The sequence below is a fragment of the Bombina bombina genome, chromosome 6 (assembly GCF_027579735.1).
Source record: "Bombina bombina isolate aBomBom1 chromosome 6, aBomBom1.pri, whole genome shotgun sequence".
NCBI lineage: Eukaryota > Metazoa > Chordata > Amphibia > Anura > Bombinatoridae > Bombina > Bombina bombina.
The window spans coordinates 547,854,741-547,870,458 of record NC_069504.1 but is presented as its reverse complement, the minus strand read 5'-3'; the positions used below and the strand labels follow the sequence as shown (position 1 = coordinate 547,870,458).

The window sequence follows — 15,718 nt, the reverse complement described above, 5'->3', positions numbered from 1 at the left end:
TCAGAAACTAAAAAGAAAGGGTTAATGGTGAGTCACTGCAGTAAAGTAAATAAAGTGCATATTATTGTATTGTGTCTCTATCCCAACTTGTTTTATGTCCCTTTAATTCTTGTTCTAGTGTACAATGCATGGATAATGTGAAAACGTTTTGTCTTTTGCACACAATGCCTAAACTCCTATTCTTGTGTTTGTTGCAGTATGCAAGAGTGTGGATCCCTGATCCCGAGGAGGTGTGGAAGTCTGCAGAGATACTAAAGGACTATAAACCAGGGGACACTGTTCTTCATCTACATGTTGAAGAAGGCTCGGTAAGAGTTTTTTTTCCAATGTTAAAGTGATGGTAAACCCAATCATATAACAAACGCAAGGATTTACCATCACTAAGAATAAACATTAGTTTTTGTCATTGTTTCCTAAAAATTTTTTTAAACTTGTCCTATCTGTAAAACAAGTATATCGCTAACTATGCGCCTCCGGCAGCCCACAGCATGCGCTTTCTTTAATGAGGTTACGTTTCCACCTCTAAACCAATAGCATGCGTGTCAACTAACATCCTAGCACGGCTATTGGTCTTGAGGGGGAAACGTCACCTCAATGAAGAAAGTGCTGTGCCGTGGGCAGCCGGAGGCGCTAAGTTAGCAATCTACTTGCCTTACAGATAGGGTGAGTTTAACATAATTTCTCTTGTTAAGTGTGTTCAGTCCACGGGTCATCCATTACTTATGGGATATATTCTCCTTCCCAACAGGAAGTTGCAAGAGGATCACCCAAGCAGAGTTGCTATATAGCTCCTCCCCTCACATGCCATACCCAGTCATTCTCTTGCAACTCTCAACAAAGAAGGAGGTCGTGAGAGGAGTTAGGAGTTTTTTACTTAATTATTCTTCAATCAAAAGTTTGTTATTTTAAATGGCACCGGAGTGTGCTGTTTTTTCTCTCAGGCAGTATTTAGAAGAAGAATCTGCCTGCGTTTTCTATGATCTTAGCAGACGTAACTAAGATCCACTGGCTGTTCTCGTACCTTCTGAGGAGTGGGGTAACTTCAGAAAAGGGAATAGCATGCGGGGTCCCCTGCAAATGAGGTATGTGCAGTAAAATATTTTCTAAGGAATGGAATTGACTAAGAAAACACTGCTGATACCCATATGATGTAAGTACAGCCTTAAATGCAGTAGTAGCGACTGGTATCAGGCTGATAAATGTATGCGCAGTAGAGTTATTTTCTAGGGAATGGAATTTGACTGAGAAAATAATGTTAATACTGAAATAATGTATGAGCCTTAACTGCAGTAGAAGCGACTGGTAGCAGGCTTAGTGATAACTTTACATAACATTTGAAATGTTTGTTTTTAAAACGTTTACTGGCATGTTAATCGTTTTGTGAGGTACTTGGTGATAATTCTTTTAGGGCATGATTTTTTTCCACATGGCTAACGTATATTTCTGCATGGAAACCGTTATATCAGGACTCCCACTGTTGTAATATGAGTGGGAGGGGCCTTTTTTTAGCGCCTTGTTGCACAGTTAAAATTCGATCACAGTCTTCCTGCTTCTTCCTCCTTGATCCAGGACATCTCCAGAGAGCTCAGGGGTCTTCAAAAGTTATTTTTGAGGGAGGTAATCAGTCACAGCAGACCTGTGACAGTGTGTTTGACTGTGATAAAAACGTTTCATTGTTAAATTGATTATCCGTTTTGGGTATTAAGGGGTTAAATCATCCTTTTGCTAATGGGTGCAATCCTCTGCTAATTTCATACATTTACTGTTAAAATTTGGTTGCTATAACTGAATTAGTTCATTGTTATTCAACTGTGACAGTTTTATTTTTGTTTTTAAAAAAAAAAAAAAAAAAAAAAAAAGCGCAGCAGCGTTTTTTATATTGCTTGTAAATTTATTGAAAGTATTTTCCAAGCTTGCTAGCCTCATTGCTAGTCTGTTTAAACATGTCTGATACAGATGAATCTGCTTGTTCATTATGTTTAAAAGCCAATGTGGAGCCCAATAGAAATATGTGTACCAATTGTATTGATGTTACTTTAAATAAAAGTCAGTCTTTACCGGTAAAGAAATTATCACCAGACAACGAGGGGGAAGTTATGCCGGCTAACTCTCCTCACGTGTCAGTACCTTCGCCTCCCGCTCAGGAGGTGCGTGATATTGTGGCGCCAAGTACATCAAGGCCCTTACAAATCACTTTGCAAGATATGGCTAATGTTATGACAGAAGTATTATCTAACTTGCCTGAGTTAAGAGGCAAGCGCGATAGCTCTGGGTTAAGGACAGAGCGCGCTGATGACACGAGAGCCATGTCCGATACTGCGTCACAATTTGCAGAACATGAGGACGGAGAGCTTCATTCTGTGGGTGATGGATCTGATCCAGGGAGACCGGATTCAGAAATTTCAAATTTTAAATTTAAGCTTGAGAACCTCCGTGTATTGCTAGGGGAGGTGTTAGCGGCTCGGAATGATTGTGACACTGTTGCAATCCCAGAGAAATTATGTAGGCTGGATAAATACTTTGCGGTACCGGTGTGTACTGACGTTTTTCCTATACCTAAAAGGCTTACCGAGATTATTAACAAGGAGTGGGATAGACCCGGTGTGCCTTTTTCCCCTCCTCCGATATTTAGGAAAATGTTCCCAATAGACGCTACCACACGTGACTTATGGCAGACGGTCCCTAAGGTGGAGGGAGCAGTTTCTACTTTAGCTAAGCGTACCACTATCCCGGTGGAGGATAGTTGTGCTTTCTCAGATCCAATGGATAAAAAATTAGAAGGTTACCTTAAGAAAATGTTTGTTCAACAAGGTTTTATATTACAGCCCCTTGCATGCATTGCACCCGTCACTGCTGCGGCGGCATTCTGGTTTGAGTCTCTGGAAGAGGCTATTCGCACAGCACCATTGGATTAGATTATGAACAAGCTTAAAGCACTTAAGCTAGCTAATGCGTTTGTTTCGGATGCCGTTGTGCATTTAACCAAACTAACGGCTAAGAACTCCGGATTCGCCATCCAGGCGCGCAGAGCGCTATGGCTTAAATCCTGGTCAGCAGACGTGACTTCTAAATCTAAATTGCTTAATATTCCTTTCAAAGGGCAAACCTTATTCGGGCCCGGCTTGAAAGAAATTATTGCTGACATTACTGGAGGTAAGGGTCACACCCTTCCTCAGGACAGGGCCAAATCAAAGGCCAAACAGTCTAATTTTCGTGCCTTTCGTAATTTCAAGGCAGGAGCAGCATCAACTTCCTCCGCTCCAAAACAGGAAGGAACTGCTGCTCGTTACAGACAGGTTTGGAAAGGCAACCAGTCCTGGAACAAGGGCAAGCAGGCCAGAAAGCCTACTTCTGCCCCTAAGACAGCATGAAGAAAGGGCCCCCTATCCGGAAACGGATCTAGTGAGGGGCAGATTTTCTCTCTTCGCCCAGGCTTGGGCAAGAGATGTCCAGGATCCCTGGACGCTGGAGATCATATCTCAGGGATACCTTCTGGACTTCAAAGCTTCTCCTCCACAAGGGAGATTTCACCTGTCAAGGTAATCAACAAACCTAATAAAGAAAGAGACATTTCTACAATGTGTACAAGACCTCTTAGTAATGGGAGTGATCCACCCAGTTCCGCGGACGGAACAAGGGCAAGGTTTTTACTCAAATCTGTTTGTGGTTCCCAAAAAAGAGGGAACCTTCAGACCAATCTTAGACCTAAAGATTTTAAACAAGTTCCTAAGGGTTCCATCGTTCAAAATGGAAACTATTCGAACCATCCTACCCATGATCCAAGAGGGTCAGTATATGACCACAGTGGACTTAAAGGATGCCTACCTTCACATACCGATTCACAAAGATCATTATATCGGTACCTAAGATTTGCCTTTCTAGACAGGCATTACCAGTTTGTAGCTCTTCCCTTCGGGTTAGCTACGGCCCCGAGAATTTTTACAAAGGTTCTGGGCTCACTTCTGGCGGTACTAAGACCGCGAGGCATAGCGGTGGCTCCGTACCTAGAAGACATTCTGATACAGGCTTCAAGTTTTCAAAATGCAAAGTCTCATATAGAGATAGTTCTAGCTTTTCTGAGGTCGCATGGGTGGAAGGTGAACATGGAAAAGAGTTCTCTATTACCACTCACAAGGGTTCCCTTTCTAGGGACTCTTATAGATTCTGTAGAGATGAAGATTTACCTGACGGAGTCCAGGTTATCAAAAATTCTAAATGCTTGCCGTATCCTTCATTCCATTCCAAGCCCATCAGTAGCTCAGTGCATGGAAGTAATCGGCTTAATGGTCGCGGCAATGGACATAGTGCCATTTGTGCGCCTGCATCTCAGACCGCTGCAATTATGCATGCTAAGTCAGTGGAATGGGGATTACTCAGATCTGACCCCTCTACTGAATCTGGACCAGGAGGCCAGAGATTCTCTTCTCTGGTGGTTGTCTCGGGTCCATCTGTCCAAAGGAATGACCTTTCGCAGGCCAGATTGGACGATTGTAACAAGAGATGCCAGCCTACTAGGCTGGGGCGCAGTCTGGAACTCCCTGAAGGCTCAGGGATCGTGGACTCAGGAGGAGAAACTCCTCCCAATAAACATTCTGGAATTAAGAGCAATATTCAATGCTCTCCTAGCTTGGCCTCAGTTAGCAACTCTGAGGTTCATCAGATTTCAGTCGGACAACATCACGACTGTGGCTTACATCAACCATCAAGGGGGAACCAGGAGTTCCCTAGCGATGTTAGAAGTCTCGAAGATAATTCGCTGGGCAGAGTCTCACTCTTGCCACCTGTCAGCGATCTACATCCCAGGCGTGGAGAACTGGGAGGCGGACTTTCTAAGTCTCCAGACCTTTCATCCGGGGGAGTGGGAACTTCACCCGGAGGTCTTTGCCCAACTGATTCTTCGTTGGGGCGAACCGGAACTGGATCTCATGGCATCTAGCCAGAACGCCAAGCTTCCTTGTTACGGATCCAGGTCCAGGGACCCGGGAGCGGTGCTGATAGATGCACTAGCAGCCCCTTGGGTTTTCAACATGGCTTATGTGTTTCCACCGTTTCCGTTGCTGCCTCGACTGATTGCCAAGATCAAACAGGAGAGAGCATCGGTGATTCTGATAGCGCCTGCGTGGTCACGCAGGACCTGGTATGCAGACCTAGTGGACATGTCGTCCTGTCCACCATGGTCTCTGCCTCTGAGGCAGGACCTTCTAATTCAGGGTCCTTTCAACCATCCAAGCCTAATTTCTCTGAGGCTGACTGCATGGAGATTGAACGCTTGATTCTATCAAAGCGTGGTTTCTCGGAGTCGGTTATTGATACATTAATACAGGCTCGGAAACCTGTTACCAGAAAAATTTACCATAAGATATGGCGTAAATATTTATATTGGTGTGAATCCAAGAGTTACTCATGGAGTAAGGTTAGGATTCCTAGGATATTGTCTTTTCTACAAGAGGGTTTAGAAAAGGGTTTATCTGCTAGTTCGTTAAAGGGACAGATTTCTGCTCTGTCTATTCTTTTACACAAACGTCTGGCAGAAGTTCCAGACGTTCAGGCTTTTTGTCAGGCTTTAGCTAGGATTAAGCCTGTGTTTAAGACTGTTGCTCCGCCGTGGAGCTTAAACTTAGTTCTTAAAGTTCTTCAAGGTGTTCCGTTTGAACCCCTTCATTCCATTGATATTAAGCTCTTATCTTGGAAAGTTCTGTTTTTGATGGCTATTTCCTTGGCTCGAAGAGTCTCTGAGTTATCTGCCTTACATTGTGATTCTCCTTATCTGATTTTTCATTCAGACAAGGTAGTTCTGCGTACTAAACCTGGGTTTTTACCTAAGGTAGTTGCTAACAGGAATATCAATCAAGAGATTGTTGTTCCATCATTATGTCCTAATCCTTCTTCAAAGAAGGAACGTCTTTTGCATAATCTGGACGTAGTCCGTGCCCTGAAGTTCTACTTACAGGCAACTAAAGATTTTCGGCAAACTTCTTCTCTGTTTGTCATTTATTCTGGACAGAAGAGAGGTCAAAAGGCTTCGGCCACCTCTCTCTCTTTTTGGCTTCGTAGCATAATACGTTTAGCCTCTGAGACTGCTGGACAGCAGCCCCCTGAAAGAATTACAGCTCATTCCACTAGAGCTGTGGCTTCCACCTGGGCCTTTAAGAATGAGGCCTCTGTTGAACAGATTTGCAAGGCTGCAACTTGATCTTCACTTCATACCTTTTCAAAATTTTACAAATTTGACACTTTTGCTTCTTCGGAGGCTGTTTTTGGGAGAAAGGTTCTACAGGCAGTGGTTCCTTCTGTTTAAATGTTCCTGCCTTGGCCCTCCCATCATCCGTGTACTTTAGCTTTGGTATTGGTATGCCATAAGTAATGGATGACCCGTGGACTGAACACACTTAACAAGAGAAAACATAATTTATGCTTACCTGATAAATTTATTTCTCTTGTAGTGTGTTCAGTCCACGGCCCGCCCTGTCTTTTTTTGAGGCAGTTCTAAATTTTAATTAAAACTCCAGTCACCACTGCACCCTATAGTTTCTCCTTTCTTGTCTTGTTTCGGTCGAATGACTGGATATGACATGTGAGGGGAGGAGCTATATAGCAGCTCTGCTTGGGTGATCCTCTTGCAACTTCCTGTTTGGAAGTAGAATATATCCCATAAGTAATGGATGACCCGTGGACTGAACACACTACAAGAGAAATAAATTTATCAGGTAAGCATAAATTATGTTTTTTTTAGGAAATGATGACAGGATCTAAACACCCTTTTCACCTTTTTTTGGGATAGTCTCGATCTGTGTTTATGTATTTTTCAATCTGTTAGGTTTTTGTCCTTGTGTAAGCATATACAATACCATGTGTCTTGATATGTCTTGCTTAAAGGGCCATAATACCCAAATGTTTAAACACTTGAAAGTGATGCAGCATAGCTGTAAAAAGCTGACTAAAAAATATCTCCTGAACATCTCTATGTAAAAAAGAAAGATATTTTACCTCAAAAGTTCCTCAGTAGCCACCTCCCATTGTAAAGGATTTCTAAGCAGCATTTTAGTGTGTCTGTCCTGGGACAGCTGAAAGGATGAGCCTCGTGAACTCTCATATTAGTTCACCAATCAGGTAAAGGAAGCTTACTATGAAATCTCATGAGAGTTAAGTCAAATCTCATGAGATCACAGTAAGAAGTCATGACCTCAGCACTGCTGATGCTGATTGGCTGCTGTTCATTTCTTCATTTTTTTTATTTTTACCTGCAGCTGGGAGCAGGTGAAGTATAACTTTTTACACAGAACTTACTCTGCTGAGCTGAGGAGATTGTGAGGTAAAATATCTTCCTTTTTTACATAGAGATGCTCAGGTGATATTTTCATGTCCGCTTTTTACAGTTATACTGCATCAGTTTCAAGTGATTTAGCATATGAGTATTATGTCCCTTTAAGCATTGCTTATTTGAGCTATGTACTTATTTTTGTTTAGATGAATAGAATTTTTAACTTTGTTCTCCAAACCAGCAAGTGGAAAAGTTATTCCAACGTGACCCCTAAGGTCAAATGGTTGTACACCATTTATATAAACCTTCAGTACTTCCTCTTTTCCCCTGTCTTTTTGTCTCTTCCCTGATTGAAAAAACTATGTATTATATACATTCTCTGAAGACCATGTTACTAAAACTATGTATTATATACATTCTCTGAAGACCATGTTACTAAAACTATGTATTATAAACATTCTCTGAAGACCATGTTACTAAAGCTATGTATTATATACATTCTCTGAAGACCATGTTACTAAAACTATGTATTATATACATTCTCTGAAGACCATGTTACTAGTTGCTATGACTTCAACTAGAGAAGTAGCCGCAACTTATTCTGTGTCTTCAAAAGTTCCTTTCTTGTGTAGTCTTCATGTAAAGAAGCAAATCAATAATCCTTATGTTCTGGTTGACTTTAGATAAAGGACAACGATTTCCGTAACTAAAGATGAAAGTAAATTGCTATCAGGATCTTTTAGAGTATCTCTTGTTTTTTATGCTAAATAAAATAACTTACAAAGACATTAATCATTTTCTGTATATTTAAAAAATATGTAATTAATTTGGTTTTGCAATGAAACATATCTTTGTAAAAAAACAAAGTTTATGCTTACCTGATAAATTAAAGGGACAGTATATACCAATTTTTATATTACTGTATGTAATAGACACTACTATAAAGAAAAATATGCACAGAAACTGATTTAAAAATCTAGTATAAAACCTTTTAAAAACTTACTTAGAAGCTCTTAGTTTAGCACTGTTGAGGAGGTTAGGCTAAGAAACCCACTGAAAGGGACTGAGAAAGCATGAAGCGCACTCAAGAATCTTTAGACTACATCTGATACTTTGGGGCTTAGTTAGGAGTCTGAAAATCAGCACAATGTTATTAAAAAATAAGCAAAACTATACATTGATACAAAAACACTCCTGAATGGGCTATATAAATGGATCATCTACAAAACATTTATGCAAAGAAATATCTAGTGTACAATGTCCCTTTAATTTATTTTACCGTGGTGAAAGTCCACAAGCCATTACTCCTGGGATTCCTATCTTTCACACCAGGAAAGAAAAACTTTCCAAATCGTGATAGATTTTTCAGGCTAATTGGCCTAAATTACAGTTTCAACTAAAGCCTCGGAAAAGCCTATTAATTTTAAAATTAGGCATTTAATGTCCTAACCTTCAAGTTAATAGCCTCAAGATCTTGATGATAGAAAGGACCTTAAGACAGTAAGTTGTGTTCTAATGAAAGAGACCATGGAGGACAACTGTACCTGTACCAGATCCACAAACCAAGTTCTGCATATCCAAGCTGGAGCAATCAGAATTACTGATGAAATCTTGTAACTCTTGGCAGTAAAATAGTTAGAGGAATATGTAAACAAGACTAAATGACCAAGGAGCAGCATTCCTAGATCTGTCAAATTATCTTGAAAGTTTTTTTGTATAAACGAGAAGCCATTAGGTCTTTCTCTGGTAGACCCCATTGATCTACATTCTGATCAAAGACATCCAAATGTAGAGGTAATTCCCCTTTATGAAAGGAATCATGACTGCTTCCCAGTTGTTCAGACCTGGGATAAGAATTGCAGAAATTGAACAGAGATTGTTCTCTCCCCAAGTCAAAATTTGGAAAAACACCTTCAATACCAGGGAACTGCGGGATCCCTCTAGATGATTGATAAAGGCCACTGCTGTGACATTGTCTGAAAGAAAACACAGATAAATCTCTTCTTTCAGGGAAGGCCAGATCTGAAGGACCCTGAATATTTCGAAAACATTTATTTGTAACCTTGCCTCTAGAGGAATCCAAAACCCATATGCTCTCCTTTTTACCCCTATACTGCAACCCAACCTGAGAGACTTGTGTCTGATGTGATTTTTATCCAGGTCGGAGGTACAGATGCCCCCAGATAAATGGATTGGAGATTTGTTCACTATGTCAGGAACTGCCTAACTTTTAAATCCAAGAGGATTCTTTGAGAAAGCTGTGAATAATGCGTGCACAATTAACAGAGCATGCAGAGCTGAAGAGGCCAACATAGGAAATTGTGCAAAAAGACTAGGATCTGATGTCACAATCATCAGACCTAACACTTATATGGACTGAGCTATTGTAGGATAGGAAAGAGATTGTAGAGTTATACAAGCTGTCTGAAGCTTTAAATTCCTTTCATCCGTCAAGTACTTGTACTCAAAACTTGATAATGGAAACAAAGTAGTCCATTTAATATTGCTACTCTTTTGAGCTGCCTCTTCAGTTATAAATGATGGTATCATCTGCAAAAAAACACACCATTCCTTGAAGCTTGATATCTTTGATGAACACTTTTAAACAAGCTGAATAACTGACCCCTGAGACACCACTAATGATTTTCTTCCCTTTGATCAATATCTGATCTACATTCTTAATCATTTTTTTGCTAAACCACAGGCAAACAATATGAAGCTACATTAAAAAAAATTAAGAGACAACCTCAACTGCAGCTATCCTGCCCCCCAGACAACCCCACCAACTACTGTGATTAACATTATCCCACCTTGTCCTACTGTGTGATTTCCCCACAAGGCAAATCCCTAATTTATACCCTGCATATGATCAGTGCAGTGGGAGGGCTCATTAATGTCTGTTTTTCTCTCTATTCTGTGCTCCTCAACATTTTTGCAGGGTGAAAAAATATCTAATTACGACTTTAAACAGTAAGCTGCTTTTATCTGTCTCTCTTACGCATTGTAGTGGGTTATACAAGAGCCACTGTCCTCATGTATGGTTTCACATCCTTATCAGCTTTTCATTGTCTTTTGGTATTGCAAATAGATACCTCTCTTTCTATTGGTGCTACTGAAGTTTTCTCAGTCTGGATTGGGCCATCATTCTAGTATAGCTGTAGAACACAAATACTCAGCAGTAGAAGGGTCAGGCTGATAGCGTAATCCAGAAGCTTTGCCGGGGTCAAGATCAAGGTAGAAGGCCAGGAACAATAATGCTTCAGTCTCAATGAAAATAACCAAACACTGAATTAGAGACTGAGATGACCTTTTAACACCTCCTATTGAGGTTTCATACCAGGGACAAGACCAAATTAATTTCCAGGTGGCCAGGTTAAAAAAAGTGTTAAGGTAGCACTCATATTACTGAAGAGAGCAAACAAGGAACACAGCGGAGCATCCAGAGAGCTGATCACGGTAAGCCAACATCACTTAGTGTGGCCTCTGACAGCATGGTGACCTCTGGAAATAGCACGCCCAACCTGTGGTAAGTGCAGCACAGCCTTGGGCATGCCTGGAGGCCTGACAGAGGGCAAATCCTTTCCATGAAAAGGAAATATGTTTGTGTCTTCTGTACTTGTTTTGTGTTTCACAAGACTCTAGACTGTAAGGAATCTCAAAAGCTGAAGTTGAAGAGTTATATTTAAGCTCAGTCAACTACCCAACTTGTATGTTAATTAAGTTCTCAAGTCGGTCTTTCAAACCTTTGCATAAAATACTAGATAAGAGTAAATAAAAATCAAGCAAAACTTTTTCAATAGCAAAACTCCACCTAGCATTTGGCTTATTTGGATAATTTAATCAATGCTTGTTATTGGAGTAGACAGCAAGCTGCAGTTATTTTATTAGCAATTTCTCCAACATAGGTGTGTCCGGTCCACGGCGTCATCCTTACTTGTGGGATATTCTCTTCCCCAACAGGAAATGGCAAAGAGCCCAGCAAAGCTGGTCACATGATCCCTCCTAGGCTCCGCCTACCCCAGTCATTCTCTTTGCCGTTGTACAGGCAACATCTCCACGGAGATGGCTTAGAGTTTTTTAGTGTTTAACTGTAGTTTTTATTATTCAATCAAGAGTTTGTTATTTTAAAATAGTGCTGGTATGTACTATTTACTCAGAAACAGAAAAGAGATGAAGATTTCTGTTTGTATGAGGAAAATGATTTTAGCACCGTAACTAAAATCCATGGCTGTTCCACACAGGACTGTTGAGAGCAATTAACTTCAGTTGGGGGAACAGTGTGCAGTCTCTTACTGCTTGAGGTATGACACATTCTAACAAGACGATGTAATGCTGGAAGCTGTCATTTTCCCTATGGGATCCGGTAAGCCATGTTTATTAAGATAGTAAATAAGGGCTTCACAAGGGCTTATTAAGACTGTAGACTTTTTCTGGGCTAAATCGATTCATTATTAACACTTATTTAGCCTTGAGGAATCATTTATTCTGGGTATTTTGATATGATTATATCGGCAGGCACTGTTTTAGACACCTTATTCTTTAGGGACTTTCCCTAATCATAGTCAGAGCCTCATTTTCGCGCCGGTATGGCGCACTTGTTTTTGAGGACAGCATGGCATGCAGCTGCATGTGTGTGGAGCTCTGATACATAGAAAAGTCTTTCTGAAGGCATCATTTGGTATCGTATTCCCCTTTGGGCTTGGTTGGGTCTCAGCAAAGCAGATTCCAGGGACTGTAAAGGGGTTAAATATAAAAACGGCTCCGGTTCCGTTATTTTAAGGGTTAAAGCTTCCAAATTTGGTGTGCAATACTTTTAAGGCTTTAAGACAATGTGGTGAAATTTTGGTGAATTTTGAACAATTCCTTCATACTTTTTCGCAATTGCAATAATAAAGTGTGTTTAGTTTAAAATTTAAAGTGACAGTAACGGTTTTATTTTAAAACGTTTTTTGTGCTTTGTTATCAAGTTTATGCCTGTTTAACATGTCTGAACTACCAGATAGATTGTGTTCTGACTGTGGGGAAACCAAGGTTCCTTCTCATTTAACTATATGTATTTTATGTCATAAAAAAATTTAGTAAAAATGATGCCCAAGATGATTCCTCAAGTGAGGGGAGTAAGCATGGTACTGCATCATCCCCTCCTTCGTCTACACCAGTCTTGCCCATACAGGAGGCCCCTAGTACATCTAGTGCGCCAATACTCCTTACTATGCAACATTTAACGGCTGTAATGGATAATTCTATCAAAAACATTTTAGCCAATATGCCCACTTATCAGCGAAAGCGCGACTGCTCTGTTTTAGAAAATTCTGTAGAGCATGAGAACGCTGATGATATGGTTTCTGAAGGGCCCCTACACCAATCTGAGGGGGCCAGGGAGGTTTTGTCTGAGGGAGAAATTTCAGATTCAGGAAACATTTCTCAACAAGCTGAACCTGATGTGATTACTTTTAAATTTAAGTTGGAACATCTCCGCGCTCTGCTTAAGGAGGTGTTATCCAATTTGGATGATTGTGATTATCTGGTCATTCCAGAACCACTATGTAAAATGGAAAAGTTCTTAGTGGCCCCGGGGCCCCCCGAAGCTTTTCCTATATCCAAGCGGGTGGCGTACATTGTTAGTAAAGAATGGGACAGGCCCGGTATACCTTTAGTACCTCCCCCCATATTTATAAAATTGTTTTCCTATAGTCGACCCCAGAAAGGACTGATGGCAGACAGTCCCCAAGGTCGAGGGGGCGGTTTCTACTCTACACAAGCGCGCCACTATACCCATAGAAGATAGTTGTGCTTTCCAAGATCCTATGGATAAAAAATTAGAAGGTCTGCTAAAGATGTTTGTTCAGCAAGGTTCCCTTCTACAACCAATTGCATGCATTGTCCCTGTCACTGCAGCCGCGTGTTTCTAGTTTGATGAGCTAGGAAAGGCGATTATTAGTAATTCTTCTTCTTATGAGGAGATTATGGACAGAATTCGTGATCTTAAATTGGCTAATTCTTTCACCCTAGACGCCACCTTGCAATTGGCTAGGTTAGCGGCGAAAAAATTCTGGGTTTGCTATTGTGGCGCAGAGCGCTTGGTTAAAATCTTGGGCAGCGGATGCGTCTTCCAAGAACAAATTGCTTGACATTCCTTTCAAGGGGAAAACACTCTTTGGCCCTGACTTGAAAGAGATTATCTCTGATATCACTGGGGGCAAGGGCCACGCCCTTCCTCAGGATAGGTCTTTTCAAGACCAAAAATAAACCTAAGTTTCGTCCCTTTCGCAGAAACGGATCAGCCCCAAGGGCTACGTCCTCTAAGCAGGAAGGTAATACTTCTCAAGCCAATCCAGCCTGGAGACCTATGCAAGGCTGGAGCAAAGGAAAGCAGGCCAGGAAACCTGCCACTGCTACCAAGACAGCATGACATGCGGGCCCCCGATCCGGGACCGGATCTGGTGGGGGGCAGACTCTCTCTCTTCGCTCAGGCTTGGGAAAGAGATGTTCTGGATCCTTGGGCGCTAGAAATAGTCTCCCAAGGTTATTCTCTGGAGTTCAAGGGGCTTCCTCCAAGGGGGAGGTTCCACAGGTCTCAGTTGTCTTCAGACCACATAAGAAGACAGGCATTCTTACATTGGGTAGAAGACCTGCTAAAAATGGGAGTGATTCATCCTGTTCCATTAGGAGAACAAGGGATGGGGTTCTACTCCAATCTGTTCATAGTTCCCAAAAAAGAGGGAACGTTCAGACCAATCTTAGATCTCAAGATCTTGAACAAGTTTCTCAAGGTTCCATCGTTCAAGATGGAAACCATTCGAAAACTTCTTCCTTCCATCCAGGAAGGTCAATTCATGACCAAGGTGGATTTCAAGGATGCGTATCTACATATTCCTATCCACAAGGAACATCATCGGTTCCTAAGGTTTGCATTCCTGGACAAGCATTTCCAGTTCGTGGCATTTTCTTTCGGATTAGCCACTGCTCCTAGGATTTTCTCATAGGTACTAGGGTCCCTTCTGGCGGTGCTAAGACCAAGGGGCATTGCTGTAGTACCTTACTTGGACGACATTCTGATTCGAGCGTCGTCCCTTCCTCAAGTAAAGGCTCACACGGACATTGTCCTGGCCTTTCTCAGATCTCACGGATGGAAAGTGAACGTGGAAAAGAGTTCTCTATCTCCGTCAACGAGGGTTCCCTTCTTGGGAACTATAATAGACTCCTTAGAAATGAGGATTTTTCTGACAGAAGCCAGTAAAACAAAACTTCTAGACTCTTGTCGGATACTTCATTCCGTTCCTCTTCCTTCCATAGCGCAGTGCATGGAAGTGATAGGTTTGATGGTAGCGGCAATGGACATAGTTCCTTTTGTGCGCATTCATCTAAGACCATTACAACTGTTCATGCTCAGTCAGTGGAATGGGGACTATTCAGACTTGTCTCCGAAGATACAAGTAAATCAGAGGACCAGAGACTCATTCCGTTGGTGGCTGTCCCTGGACAACCTGTCACAAGGGATGACCTTCCGCAGACCAGAGTGGGTCATTGTCACGACCGACGCCAGTCTGATGGGCTGGGGCGCGGTCTGGGGATCCCTGAAAGCTCAGGGTCTTTGGTCTCGGGTAGAATCTCTTCTACCGATAAATATTCTGGAACTGAGAGCGATATTCAATGCTCTCAAAGCTTGGCCTCAGCTAGCGAGGGCCAAGTTCATACATCAACCATCAGGGGGGAACAAGGAGTTCCCTAGCGATGGAAGAAGTGACCAAAATCATTCTATGGGCGGAGTCTCACTCCTGCCACCTGTCTGCTATCCACATCCCAGGAGTGGAAAATTGGGAAGCGGATTTTCTGAGTCGTCAGACATTGCATCCGGGGGAGTGGGAACTCCATCCGGAAATCTTTGCCCAAGTCACTCAACCGTGGGGCATTCCAGACATGGATCTGATGGCCTCTCGTCAGAACTTCAGAGTTCCTTACTACGGGTACAGATCCAGGGATCCCAAGGCGGCTCTAGTGGATGCACTAGTAGCACCTTGGACCTTCAAACTAGCTTATGTGTTCCCGCCGTTTCCTCTCATCCCCAGGCTGGTAGCCAGGATCAATCAGGAGAGGGCGTCGGTGATTTTGATAGCTCCTGCGTGGCCACGCAGGACTTGGTATGCAGATCTGGTGAATATGTCATCGGCTCCACCATGGAAGCTACCTTTGACAGACCTTCTTGTTCTAGGTCCGTTCGACCCACTCCAGCTGACTGCTTGGAGATTGAACGCTTGATCTTATCAAAGCGAGGGTTCTCAGATTCTGTTATTAATACTCTTGTTCAGGCCTGAAAGCCTGTAACCAGAAAAATTACCACATAATTTGGTATATCTGTTGGTGTGAATCTGCAGGATTCCCTTGGGACAAGGTTAAGATTCCTAAGAGTCTATCCTTCCTTCGAGAAGGATTGAAAAAAGGATTATCTGCAAGTTC

General features: G+C 42.0%; 1 protein-coding gene across 5 annotated transcripts in view; it reads left to right on the top strand.

Annotated features, from left to right (window-relative positions):
- MYO5A (myosin VA) overlaps window positions 1-15,718 on the top strand; it is a 470,413-nt gene that overhangs the window by 149,824 nt on the left and 304,871 nt on the right. For all 5 annotated transcript variants that reach the window (XM_053717484.1, XM_053717487.1, XM_053717486.1 and 2 more), the window contains exon 2: window positions 198-308. In XM_053717484.1, the coding sequence (XP_053573459.1) occupies window positions 198-308 (111 nt within the window). The remainder of the gene's footprint in view (window positions 1-197; window positions 309-15,718) is intronic.